This window comes from Mastigoproctus giganteus, chromosome 3, assembly GCF_048544385.1.
Source record: "Mastigoproctus giganteus isolate SK-2022 chromosome 3, ASM4854438v1, whole genome shotgun sequence".
NCBI classification, from domain to species: domain Eukaryota; kingdom Metazoa; phylum Arthropoda; class Arachnida; order Uropygi; family Thelyphonidae; genus Mastigoproctus; species Mastigoproctus giganteus.
In genome coordinates, this window is record NC_143577.1 from 169,203,130 (window position 1) to 169,217,941 (window position 14,812).

A 14,812-nucleotide genomic window follows, 5' to 3' on the forward strand; every position below is an offset into this window, starting at 1 on the left:
CAGTTGGTACATTACTCTGGGGTTATGCCAACTTTTATAGATCCTGTTGCTGTAGCATCATACTGTCACTGCCAACCTTTGTATCATCTGCAAACTTGGACATTAAGTGTGATGTGCCTTCATCAATATCTTTGATAAATATATAGTAATAATGGACCCAACTCCAAACCCTTGGGATCTCCACTAATAGCATTAGGTCACAGAGAGCAATGTCAGTTTTTTAACTCTGTATTCTCCCACCCAGCCATACTGCAACTTGCCCTTCCATAGCAGCAACTTGCCCTTAATGACACATTGCTCCAATTTATACAGCAATCTTTTATGTCCAACAGTATCAAAAATTTTTCTTAAATCCAAGTGCTGTATATGATATCAAAACTTTATATTTCATCCAGTTCCTTTGTGACCACATCGTAGTAACCAATCAAATTGGTCAAACAAGATTTCCAATTTACAAACCCATGCTGTGTTTTAAGTTTAATTGTGGCCTTGTCTAGATGATCCCTCATTACTTCTTTTACAGTGATTCCATTATTTACATTATTATACCATTATTATACAGAATAACAATCCATTCTGTGGATTTTTATATTTCTAATAATTAATTGCTTTGTATATCTTAGTGCACTTGCATCATTTATACACAGCCAATTATAGATTAGCAAATTTGCAATAGCGGCATCGTTTAAGTTACATCTCATATTGTGAATACCTTCACGACGAGTTGCCATGACATTGCAGTACTTCGAACAAGTAACACTTCACTCGAAGGAGAAGACTGTTGTTACTCATTCTCAGTGGATAACACCACCCAGATGGCACCGTTTCAGGGTGCCATCTGGGGTGTATTTGGCCCTTCTTCGGTGGGTGGGTAGGTACCCAAGTGATGTAATGATGACAAAACAGCTTGAGGCATAAGCCCTTAATGCATTAATTGCTTTGTTATTTGGAGGTCTTATGAAACTGTGTTCTTGTTGATAATTCTTCCATTATAATTTATTATTAAGTTGGTGATATGTCTTTCTCTGTTGTTCGTCCAATCTTCTTTAATTTATTTGAGCATCATAATTTTATACTATTAATTTATTTGTGAATATCTCAGTTACTTATGAAATTATTGATAAATTATTTATAATAATTTACTACGAAAATGCATTACTTTTATACAGTTTGGTAATTATTATCAATGTGGTACTACACTTAAGGTGGTAGAAAATGAAAAAGACCTGAGAGTAATTGTGCAGTCAGATATGAAGTTTTCTGAGCAATGCAGACAGGCTGCCAGGGCAGGTCATGGGGTTTTGTCAATGATATATAGGAATTTGCTAGCAGGGAAAAGGAGGTGATTGTCCTTCTGTATAAGGAAATGGTCAGGCCATGGATTGAGTACTGTGTACAGGTCTGGAGGCCTCATTTTAGGAAGGATGTCGACTTGCTTGAGCATGTACAGAGAAGGGCAACAAGATTGGTGAGGGGATCCTCTTACCAAGAGAGGCTTAAGTTCTGCAAATTGCAGTGGCTGGAGACTAGGCACCTGTCATGCAGTGATCTGATTGAGGTGTATAAGGCCTTGAATGGGTTGAGCATGCTGAATTCTGATGGGATCCTTCCACTTGTTCAGATTACGAACCTAAAGGGGCATAAATTCAAATTAAGAAAAGACAGATGTAGAATAGATGTGTGGAAATTTGCCTTTAGCCAGCAGGTGGTTGGTTGCTGGAACAAACTTCCATCTGTCGTTGTGGAAGTTGATAGGTTGAATAAATTTAAGGAGGAACTGGACAGGGAGGGAATGGTGTGATTTTTTTTTGGCTGATGCTGCATAAGCTCATACACTTGCTTTCTAGCATCACGTGCCACTACTATTACTACTAATTTATTCTCTTTTTAATGCCTTAAGGGCAATTTAAACAGCAACCCCAGAGCAATGTATCAACTCTTTGGTACTACACTGACAGTGGTAGAGAATGAAAAGGACCTGGGGGTAATTGTGCAGGCAGATATGAAGTTCTCTGAGCAGTGCAGATGGGCTGCAAGAGTAGCTCATGGTGTATTGTCAATGATATACAGGAATTTTTCTAGCAGGGATAAGGAGGTGATTATTCTTTTGTATAAGGCAATAGTTAGGCCACACCTTGAGTACTGTATACAGGTTTGGAGGCCTCATTTCAAGAAGGATGTAGAGCTGCTGGAACGAGTACAGAGAAGGGCAACAAGGTTAGTGAATGGAACAAAGGGTTGCTCTTACGAAGAAAGGCTTAAGTTTCGCAAATTAGTGTCTGGAGACTACGCACCGGCGAGGTGATCTGATAGTTTATAAAGCCTTGAATGGTTTGAGCATGCTCAATGCTGATGGGATTCTTCCTCTTGATCAGAATAATCACCTGAGAGGGCATAAATTCAAATTGAGGAAAGACAGATGTAGGATAGGATGTGCGGAAATTTGCCTTTAGCCAGCGGGTAGTTGGTTGGTGGAACAGACTTCCATCCCTTGTTGTGGAGGTTGATAGCCTAAATAAATTTAAGGCTCAGCTGGACAGGTATTTCGAACGAATGGAGGGGTGAAGTGGAAGGTTTTTTTTTTTTTTTTGGGTGATGCTGCATAAGCTTGCTTTCTTGCATCAAATGCCTCTACTAATGCTAATGCTAATTTTCCCTGGAACAGAAGTTTAACAGGTCTCTAATTACTCATGTCACTCTTTGATTCCCTCTTTGTGAATTGGGAATACTTAAGTACATCTCCAGTGTGTAGGGACCTGGCTTCTAACCTAACCATTTGAATATTTATTTAGCATATACACTGGTTAGTTTATGTTAGACTTACTTGTAACTTACACTTGTTTGAGAATAATAGATAATTACCCATAATTGTAGTGTATTATAGGTTCCAATACCATTTGTACTTCCATAAAAATAAATAAATGAATAAATTAATTATTTTTAATTCCCTGGTGTGTAAATTATTCATTGGGGTCTTCATCTGTGATAAAATTTATGATTGGTAGTAAAAGTATTTCACCATGCAGTGAAATAAATTTTATCTGAATAGTAATAGTGTTTTGGTAAACATCCATGTGAATGACTTCTCTCCCTTCCCCAGTTTTATGATTAGAAATAATCGAAGTAGTTTCTAAAAGATAATTTTTTTTGTTTATTTTTAAACAAAATTATTTAGAAATATAGTAAAAGGATTAAAACTGTTTCTTCTTTCAGGATCTATATATTTATTTGCAATAGTTAATATGGAAGATTCATGCAAGAAAATGTTCATATTCCTGTTTTTTATTTTACTGGGGTTACTATTGGGAGGAGCTGAAAAAAAACAGAGCCAAAAAAAAAATGATGATGAAAGAACTGTAGAACAAAATATTTTAAGTGAAGAAGGAATTGAATCAAGTGATGTGAATGTTGAACACAATTTTCAGGAAAATATCATGTTTGAAGATATTAACAGCAATGAAAAGGAAATATTTGACCGTGATACTTCTAATTTGAATGAGAATGAAAATGGTAACCTTGAAGCTGTTAGTCATGAAAGCAGTACCACTGTATCTGAACAAGATTTTTCGGATCATGAAAGTTTTAGCGAATTTCAAAATGATATTGCTGTAAAAGAAGGTTCTCCATCAACAGAAGAATTACGTGATGAATCTATTAAGATGGCAACTGAAAAACCCATTGAAGATCATTTTATTAAGGACAAAACTGACCAAAAGACCAAATTATTTTATGATAATCAGAAGACTCTGAATGAACTTAGAGATGAAGATAGAAGTTCTAGTGATCAGGATTCTGAAGTTGTTATTAATGAACTATTAACACATCCAGCTGAGGGAGAATTACTTGATTTAAATATTGAGAATTCACAGGAAAAAGTTTTAGATATAGAAGAGGTTATTCTTGATGGTCAGGATGATCTAAGTGATAAAGAAGATAATCAGAATACTGCAGAAAATAATGCCGAGTCAACCTTTCTCCTTGGGTCACATGACCAGGAACAAAGTGTAGTAGAACTAACAGAAGAAGAAAAACAAGGTATGTTTTTGATTTTAATTTATAAGAAAATCTTGTAATGTCTGAATACTTTTATGATTTCTTAAAATTATCAGTAACTAGTGAAGCTGTTTTTGTGAGTAGAGAAATAACAATTGGCTGAAAAATTCATGAAATGTATACTTTTTTAATCATATTTCAAATATAATGGATATCTGTGATATCAAGTTAAAGAATGATTCTTTCAAATGCTTTTCAGTGCATCTTGTTTTAGAGACCATTGCTATTTTAAAACCTGATGTTTCATTATTTGTCTATTTCATTTGTGTTATAAATATACACTGAGTTGGCTTTGCATTAGCAACACTCCCTTGTGTAAGAAGGGACTGGTCTGTGATGCTGGTGAAGTTTGAAAGTCAGGAATGCCAGGCGTAAGATTGTAGTTTGCACATGTGGCAAACAGGTTTTGAGTGTCCATAAGCAAGAATGGGTCAGTGTAGAGATTGTCTTTCCGACTTTGAACATGGAATGATTGTGGGGTCAAGATGTGCTTGTAACAACCAACATGATTACATGCACTCATTCTGTAGTGTCAAGAGTCTACTATGACTGGCTCAACAGTTGTCCAACCTCCAGTCAGGAGTCGCACATGGGACAGCCACATGTGGTTGATACCCATAGTGTGTCTTGTCTTGTCTTGTAACACAGCAGCGATGCAGCACAGTGGTGCACTCGGTACAATGTAGGAATAGCCATACCAATATTCATGTGGACTGTGCACCAGCCATTTACTCATCATATTTTATGTTTCAAGATGGACAAATCTAAGCTTTTTTTTGCATCATAAATTATAAACATCTTTCTGACCCCCAATCCTCTTCACGTGGACCATATATCATTCCAACGTATCCTTTCTTTTCCAAGAAAAATCCACCCAGCCGAGGAGATAACATGTCACACTTGGAGATACATCACATTGAGAAAGTGCACCTGCGATGCCCTAACCTATAACAATTGTCCCTTCAACATGAGCGACAGGTGCCCATATTGGTCTGCACTCTACTGAAATTGAATGTGGCATGTTGTAAACATATCTAAACATATCTAACTGACTGTTATCACAGTGGGAGAGAGTTAGAAGGGGAAAAAAAAATCTTTCTTGTCGGACAGATTCGCTGACAGGGGTGTGATATACATGAGAGGAGACGAAGGATATAATGAAGCAGCAAAAGATCTAAAAAAGATCTTGAAATTGAAAAACTGCCAATGAAATCTGATCTGAAATCGATTTTGGTTTTTAACTGTTCATTTGAGCTGATATATCTGACTTGTTTTACTCCTTATTAATAAGTTTTTCTTTTTTATAAAAAAGCTGAAAAAGACAATGCGACTGTCTTATCTGATCTTGTCAACATCGGATTGGGGAATTCCCCACCCCAATGTATTTAATAGTAACTTCAACCTCCAACTGCGAAAAACAGTCTCAGATTCGTTATCGATTTTAAGCTTTTGCTTATTGGAAGCTTGAAGTGGTGAAACCCATGTTTAGTTTCTAGAGCAAAGTTTCCGGCATCCTCCATACTTTTCCTTCAACCCATGCACGGTACTTAGTACTATAAGTTTCGATACCTTTTATGTTTGGGATTTTCATAAAAAAAAAATATATATAAGCTATAACAGTTGGCAGCCATCATGGATGCCCCTGCTCACTGTGAGACATAAGAAACTAGGCTTGCTTGAGTATGTCAGCACCAACACTGGACTGCTGACACGTGGAAATCTGTCACCTAGTCTGATGAATCCCATTTACAACTCTATCGTGCTGATAGGCCTATCTGCATTTGGAGAAATCAGCATAAGATCATAGCACCTGGTATTATGGTTTGGGGACCATTTTTGTGGCATTCCTTGGGTCCTCTGATTACCATTAATCAACAGTTCAATGGGAAAGCAACCTGCCACAGGGCCTGGCAGGTTGCTTTCAGGAACATGACAGCGAATTCTCCATCCTCTTATGGCCTCCAGACTTACCTGATCGCAATCCTATTAAGCATGTTTGGGACCAACCGGACAACCAATGCTAAGAGCACCTAATAATGTGTGGGCCTTACTGGTCACACTACTGAAGATATCCTGCAACACCATATGATACCATGCTAAGACATTTACGCAAAAAAGGTGGCCCCACAAGGTATTAGATAGGTGTTGCTTATGCAAAGTTAGCTCATTGTAATTAAATTAAAAACATGTCATGGTTTTTTGCAGTGGAAATTCTTTTATTGCTTCTGAAATTTTTTCAGGCATTTTTCTTTACAAATAAGTGAACTTGATTTTTTTCATAAGTTTTGTGAAAACTGACAGAAAACTTACACTGGTGGGAGGATAATAGAATGTACCAAAATTTGAAAATAAATAACCTGAAAACAGAAGTAACTAACAGTATCAAATATATATAATGGTTTTAATTTTTTTATTGCTATTTATAAACATAATAAGAACATGTATACGTTTGAAATTTTGTGCACTAGATAGTCCTTTACACTGGAAACTGGAAGAGGCTATAACCATTAGTTGAGGCATATGATGCAAGAAAGCAAGCTTATATAGCATCAGTCCAAAAAAAAAAAAAAAAACCTCCCCTTCTCATTTCACCCATCTGGTCACTCCAAATGTTTGTCTAGTTCAGCCTTAAATTTACGCCTCTGTAGCCAGGTGGGAAGGAGCAGCAGTGCATAGCACACGCTTCTTAATTAGACTGGGGTTCGAGCCCGTCACCACCAAATACGGAGGATGCAGGGAATGACCACCGTGTATTCCCGGAGCAATATGGCCTTAGTTGCTAATGCTCCTAAAAACCAGATAACAAACAAACAACAAGCCTTAAATTTATTTTAGCTATCAAGTCTGTTGTCTCTGTTTTGTTTAAAACGATTCTTTGAATTTTTAGCAGAAAATATTTAAAATGAAATCTTGAAATTGGAAGATAAGATGAAATATTGGCATGGTTTAAGCAGAATTCAAGAAAACCCTAAAACATTTTCGAGAAGTTAAAAAGAAAGTTGGGTACCTGTTAGGTGACCTGCCATCATTCACCACTGCTGGATTAACAATAAAGATAGGCAGTTATATTCTGGCTTGTTGATTACTTTACATACTTGCCTTCAACCATAAAATCTCTGCCTGGCTTTTAGGTGAATATGGTAGCAACCACATAAATTGGTTCACCACTCTTAATATTAGAGTGGTATTGCATCATCTTGTTTATAAAAGCATCCACTTGCTGCTGTCTGTCTTCACTTCCTATTTGGCAGCAGTATGGCATACACTCAGTTAACTCCAAGGAAGAAAAGCATAATTATTGCTGTTGATAGGGAAGGCTTTTCCAGTCAATGTATATCTGCAAAAGTTAGCTGTAACCAGTCTACTCTGTCTAGGTTACTTAAAAAGAAATTTGAAACTGGAGATGTCAAAAGGAAATCTGGAACTGTACTGAAATGGAAAAGTACTGCAGGGTACAACAGAGTTTTGAAGTGTCTGTGTCTCCTTAGTTGTTCAAGTTCTACAGACCTAAAATCCATGTGGAAGGCTGAGATAAATGTGAGTGATAGAACTGTGTGATGAAGCCTTCTGTCTCTTGTTTCAACTAGGTGGGTGCCTTCACTACTGCTCTCCTCCTCTTTCTCTCTACCACTTTAACTCTCCCACTTCCTATCTCCCCACTACTCATTGAACACACCACCACTTCAGCAGCAATAGTAGTTAAAATACTGACCTGACTATCACAAAAGTGGGTCACCTCTGCTTTCCAGTGGTAGTGTGTGTACACATCCCCAGTTCAGTGGGTCAGTTTTATATAATATCACTGTGTTGCAGACCAGGAACAGATACAAATCCTTCATATACCTTCAATCAGCTATTTCTTTAATACCAAATGCCAATATAATAGTTTGCACTGATGTCAACTGTTGGTCAACCCTGTGGCATAGCTGTGCAGAAGACAGAGCAGGAACCCATAATGGTCAAATCCTAACAGAATTTATTGCAACCCCCCCTTTCAGGTAATAAATCAACCACATAACCTTCCAACATATAGCAGTGCAACGTGGGAGAGTGACATTCATGTCACTCTGGCCACAAACTAACTGGTGTGTCCAGCCAGCCTGGACACACCAACCACTCAAAGTCAATCAAGGTAACTCTCTCAATCATCTACTGAGCAATGTTCATACCTGTCATCTCCTATGGAGCGGGTGCATGGTTTCTATGCAAATCATGCACCAGCTAACTATACAAAGAACAATACTTCTCACAATCACCAGGGCATGCTGCACTGTGAGCACACCAGCATTGCAGGTGCTGGCTGGGGCTCTCCCACTGTATCTAGAAATAGTTTGTAGAGGACTTTACTATAGACTCAGGAAAGGCATACCCACAGAATTTCATTTCTGGGGATAGTCTTAGATACCGCCAATGCTATCAAGGCTGAAAGGAAAAAAATTGCCACAAAACTCTGAGATATGGCAGAACAGTTGGGAACAGGAAACCCAAGGAGCAGTCACCAAAAGGTTTCTACCACAGGTGGCAGTGGTTAGCCCAAAGTTACCAAAGTGGTATGCCCTTGGACTATACGCTACTTATATCCTAACAGTTCATGGCTCAAAGGCAAAACTTAATTCCTTGGTGATGACTGATGACCCAAACTGTACCTGTGGTTGAGAGTGAGGACTGGGCACACATTTTATATGAATGTAAAATTTATGGCATACAGAGTATGCAACTTATAGCAGAAATTAGCCCCCTCCCCAAGGGACAAGAACACTTATTTATAATAGAAGAAAACTTATACAAAGCTTTAGTTAACTATACCCAGAAAGTATTTGAAATAAGAAGGAACCTGCAAAGACAGGCCATACTGCTCCCCACACCCAAACTATAATTATTAGTTAAAGCTACCCATGTCTCCTACCATACCCAGATGATGACATTTCAGTCTGACAGGGTGTCTCCGGCATCCTGCACAGATAATTGGAATTGGCAACAGAGCCTTTCCCCCTGGGTTACCCTGTCTTGGTGGGTGATCTGGGGGCATCCATAGTAATTAAACAAGACTACAGGGGAATGAGGGTACATGTAGCTGGGGCTGTACCTCAGCTGAAAAACAGTAAGTTGAGGTTGATGTGGGTGCAGTGCTGAGAAAAAGGTTGCATGGATGAGAGTAGAATGTAAGCTGTATGACTGGGTCGAGGTTGAATGGATGTGATAAGGATCTGAACCCTGTTGGTAGCAGTACAGCAGGCCCCCATTATAACGTGGTTTGCTTTACGCCGATTCGCTATAAAGCTGTTCTTATATTATAACCCATATCTGACTATAACGCTGTCACAGATCACTATAACGCTCTTTTACAGATTGCATTTTTGGCATATTTAATGAAATCGTTTCATTTGATGGAGTCGATAGCTTGAAAATGAATAACAAAACAGCATTAAAACGTTTCCCACGCCGACTTGAGAAATTTTCCCACGCTTGGTGAAATTTTCTCGCATGCTAATTTAATTGCAGTATTTACATAGTTCCGAGATCAACATTTTAAAAAATGATCAAGTATATTGCTTGTAATATTAGTGTTATATGCGCATTTATCCGAAGTCTAGTCGTCACTCAGTACAGTATACTTGAACATTGTATTGTAATTAATGCAACCAATGCAGTTACATTTTTGAAGAGTTAATAATGGCCAATAAGAATGAAAAAGCAACAACGTCTGGGCACAGTACAAAGACTATAAATGTAAGTAAAAGACTGAATTTGAAAATTAAATTAGATGTTTTGAAGCGAATCGATTCTGGTCAACGACAAGCAGATGTGTGCCATAATTCAGGACTTGCATGTTTAACTCTAAGAACAATTATAAAAAAATAAAGAATTAATTTTAGCAGCGGGAAAGATAGCTGTTCCACTGCAAGCAACTAGGGCTAGGCCGGCTATTAGGATTGAAATGGAAAGATTCTTAACTAATTTTATTGAAGATAATATCCAATGCAGAATTCAGTTAAGTTAAATATTATAAAAAAAAAAAAAAAAAAGAGAGAGAGAAAGAGATTAGCCAATATGATGATCTGATGAAAACTCACCTAAAAAAAAAAATGTGGAACCATTAAAACTGGTAAGGGCTGGTTGAATAGATTTAAAATCCAGGGAGAAGCCGCAAGTGCAGATCAAGGAACCGAAACTTTCAAAAAAGAACTTGTTAAAATTATTGAAGAGGGGTATTATGTGTTATACTTCTCAACAAGTTTTTAACATAGATGAAGCAGGACTTTTGTGGAAACGAATGCCTAAAAGAAGTTTCATATTGAAAGAAGAAAAAAACATGCCAGGTTTCAAATCGGCGAAGGATCGGTTGACTTTGTTGGGTGGTAACGCTGCAGGGGATTTAAAATTAATACCCCTTTTAGTTTATTTGGAAGAGGGCCAAAGTTCAACCCAAAATCGACACATTTTTCATGATTAAATTCATCAATTAAATTAAATCAATTAAAATCAATTTAGATCAATTAAATTCGTGATTTTAATTGGAATTTTAAGTTTAATTTTGATACGTAAGTAGTTACCACATAATTATATACGTATGTAATGCAGAATATTTTATATGTACAAATATTTGAATATTAAATATTTTGACCAACATTTGTGCATCTTTTCACTACCGTTTATTCATTATGGCCATGTTGCTCTTGCGCCGTAAAGCCCACACTCAAACAAACAAAACTACCGTTTATTATTGATTAGGAAATATCCTATGGCACCAACTGCAACTTACAAATAAATATGTTACCTTATAGGAATGAGGTGCTCACTTAGTGCAGATTCACTTAGCGCTGTTTTTCCAGAACGAATTATCAGTGTTAAGCGGGGGTCACCTGTAGTTGTGGTGAAAGGGAATGACTGAGTGTTATGGTGAATGGGAATGACTGATGTTGAGTGAATGTGGATTTTGACAGGATTGTGTAGAGAATACACACTTAGTATAGTTTATGAATATATAATTAATTACATATACTTTACTAGCCTTAGTCTCATGTTAATACTAACATACCCACCGTATACCTCCCTGGTGGGCAAGAAATTCAGCCAGGGCTGCACCTTAGCCAAAAAACAATAGTAATAAAAAACAAAAAAAAACAATAGCTTGTGGGTGCAGTGCTTGAAAGCAACGAATTGAATGTGAGGAATTAAGATAATGAATGAATGAATGGATGTGTGTGTGTGTGTGTGTGTGTGTGAGAATGTTGGCACAGATGATGGGACTGAATGCTCAATGAATGCAAGGGGTGCAAACTCTGTGATGAAAGGGAGAGGCTTGAGTGTTATGGTTAAAGAGTCTGATTGAGTAGTGTGGTAAGTGAGTGATTGAGAGTTATGATGAGTGGGAATAAGTGGAGTAAATGTGGATATGCCTGGACTTTGTGAAAGAATACATATCCCTAGGATAAATTTATATATTATTTGCTCAGATTATACAGTTTTTAATTCATATTTTTAGTTTTAAATTTACTGTAACTTCATCACGCTACATAACCATTGCATCCCCCTACCCGGTGTGTGTGAAAGATGATGGATGCATGAAAAAATAAATAAAATCTCCAAAAAAAAAAAAGTATATGAGCGTTTAGATAATGAGGAGCCCATTTTGGAACTCCATACAAATGACACAATGGATTCTGTATGTCCCTATTTCCTGAAAAAAGATAAAATAAAACATGACAAACAGAAATGCTCCACTTCTAATAAACAGTCAGACCAACCAACTAAACTTAAATTATGTCTAATATACTACAGTAGAAAAAAAGAGGACAAGCAACAATTCTGATGACTTAAGAGATTTAATAATTCAATACAATCTGATAGGAGTAAGTCTTCAGTAAACTTTCTTATCATCTCAAGCTTCACCAAAATTTACAAACTATACAAAAATCAACCCAAGGGGCTCACATCTGGTGAGTATTGGCACACCCAGGATCCTGAGCTGGATATCATATCATACTTCTCTTTCTTGGCGCGTGATTTCTCTCTCTCTCTCTCTCTCTCTCTCTCTCTCTCTCTCTCTCTCTCTCTCTCTCTCTCTCTCTCTCTCTCTCTCTCTCTCTCTCTCTCTCAGGGTTACTCAAATTTTTTTTTTTTTTTTTTTTTTGCCTTTTGCAGCAAAAGCCTCAGCCTTCCTTGCACCATATGGTTGATAATAATAATGTATAGAAAAGACAGGATCTCAGAGTCTTCTGCCGATGGAGGAGTAGCTGTGCTTGTGAAATTAAATATATCCTCCAGGCACATTCAGTTACAGACCAGTCTAGAAGCCATGGCAGCAAGTGTTTCAATTGGTATATCGATGACCCTAGCTTTTATATATATTCCCTGATTTATATATATTCCCATTTTTAAATACAGAACTTGATAATCCGATTATGCAGCTGCCATCTCCAGTCTACCTTTTTGGTGACTTCAATGGCCATCACCATTATTGGGGTCATCTGCGATTGACACGAGGCAAATTAATTGAAACATTCATGAATAATAACAACCTAACTATACTAAATTTTGGATCTCCCACCTTTATTCACCTACCTACAGAATATACTTCTGCAATAGACTTGTCAATCTGCTCATCATCAGTTTTTTGAAGCATGACATGGTTAGTGATAAAGTAAAAAAAAAATAAACTGCAGCCATTATCAACCCACTGCAGGATGGAAGCCTCCTCAACAATTCATGCTGAGGGGAAATGGACCATAATCTGCCATGCTGGTCAAGTGCGGATTGTCAGATCAACTGTATTTAGCAGTCAGGGGCTTGAACCCCGGTCTACTCAAAGAGCGTGTGCTACTGCACTCCTGCTCCTGACCACTTGGCTATGGAGGCCTCTCTAAACAGTGATCACTTTTCAATCCTTTGCTCATTACAAACACGGGTAACTTCAACTCTCAAGCAACAATCCACCTGGAAGTTCAAGAAAGCAAACTGGGACAAATACTCCACCCAGGTCCAGTTAGATGGGAGTTATGTTCAGTAACATCCCATTGAAGACATTACTTACACTACCAATCAGATACTAACCGCAGCAAAAAATTCCATTCTGAAGTCACAACATCACAAATGCTCCCACCATAACAACTGGTGGAATACAGATTGATCTAATGCCAATTGTAAGAAAAACCATTCTTGGAACAAATTCCATAAGTTTCCTACCACCATTAATCTAATTGAATGAAAAAGACTTAAAGCCAAAACAAGGCAGACTTGGCGAAAAGCCAGAGTGACTCCTGGATCTCATTTGTCTCAACTCTCACCAAAGACACTGACCCATGGCTCATTTGGAGAAGAATAAAAGCGCTAAATGGAAAATTCTTTCGACAACCCTCCCCAATACTCTGTTGTAATGGGAAAGGAAATCGCCAGTGCACTAGCAGGATCATTCTCTACAATATCTGCTTCTGCTTCCTACTCCATTGCCTTTCATTGCATCAAGACAGATGCAGAATGCCATAAAATTAACTTCTCCACACATTTCTCACTGCCATACAATCAACCGTTTAATTTAACAGAACTTTAGAAATCCTTAAATAAATCTTCAAATAGTGCCGTGGGCCCACACGACGTACATTACATTGTGCTAAAACAATTACTTGAAGAGGACTTACATACCTTACTGATCTTCTATAACCGGATCTTCTCAGAAAATGTCTATCCACTTTCCTGGCATCATTCTTTAATAGTATTAGGAAGGGCATAACTTCTGAGCTATAACTGAAGTCTTGTCTAGATGATCCTGCAATGCTTCTTTAACTAGTGCCTCCATTAATTTCCCTGGAACAGAAGTTAAACTAACAGCCTGTAATTACCTATGTCTCCCTTTGATTTGTGCATTTCCAGTCCATGGGTACCTCCCCTGAGTCCAAGGAAGCTCTCATAATAATGGCTAAGTGTTTGCTTACTTCCTTTGATATAACTGGATCCATCCAACCCAGGTGCCTTTCTTATGTTTATCTTCAACAATTTCTCCTCCACTTTACTTTCAGTTATTACAAATTATCTATCTTACTGCCAGAGTTTAATACACCTCTGGCATTCCCCTCCCTGAATAACTCCTCATGTGTGAATGTAGATGCAAAATATTCATTGTTTGTTAGCTACCTGAGCAGGATCATCAACAATTGAACCATCGATATCAAGTGGAACAATCTGATTCATCCCTTTCCTTCTAGAGTTTACATAAGTAAAGAACTCTGCTGTTTTCCTTTGCATCCTTTGCCAAAGATTTCTTGTAATCTGCCTTTGCCTTCCTAACCTCCTTTGTGACTTGGTTACAGACCAGCTTATATCTATCATAGACTTCTAGCCGACCGGGCTAGCCGAGTGGGTAAAGTACCTGCCCGGCAACCCAAAGATCGCAGGTTTGATTCCCGCCTCGGGCTTGGATCAAAGTACTGCAAAAACCTTGGGAGGTGCAATATGGCCACAGAAGCCGATGCGCCAACAACTACCAAATCAAAAAAAAAAAAAAAAAAAATCATAGACTTCTGTGTCACCTGTTAATTTATACGTATCCCATGCATTTTTCTTCTCTGCCACATGTCTAATTAGTTCATCTAACATCCATTTAGGCCTAAATCTTGAACAATATTTCTTAGTTGGTATGAAAAGCATAGTAGCTTCCAAGATTATTTCTTTGAATGCTTCCCATTTTGAATTTGCTGTTGGTAACATCATCAGTGGGTCCCACCGTTTAGAATTTAAATACTGTCTCAGACCACCGTAGTTA

At 37.7% G+C, this 14,812-nt stretch overlaps 1 protein-coding gene across 4 annotated transcripts in view; it reads left to right on the forward strand.

Moving 5' to 3' along the window:
* Positions 1 to 14,812, forward strand: part of LOC150088403 (protein sel-1 homolog 1-like) — a 378,494-nt gene that overhangs the window by 10,376 nt on the left and 353,306 nt on the right. For all 4 annotated transcript variants that reach the window (XM_090369493.1, XM_090369492.1, XM_090369494.1 and 1 more), the window contains exon 2: positions 3,214 to 4,035. In XM_090369493.1, coding sequence (XP_090225619.1) covers positions 3,243 to 4,035 — 793 coding nt within the window. In that variant the 5' untranslated portion in view covers positions 3,214 to 3,242. The remainder of the gene's footprint in view (positions 1 to 3,213; positions 4,036 to 14,812) is intronic.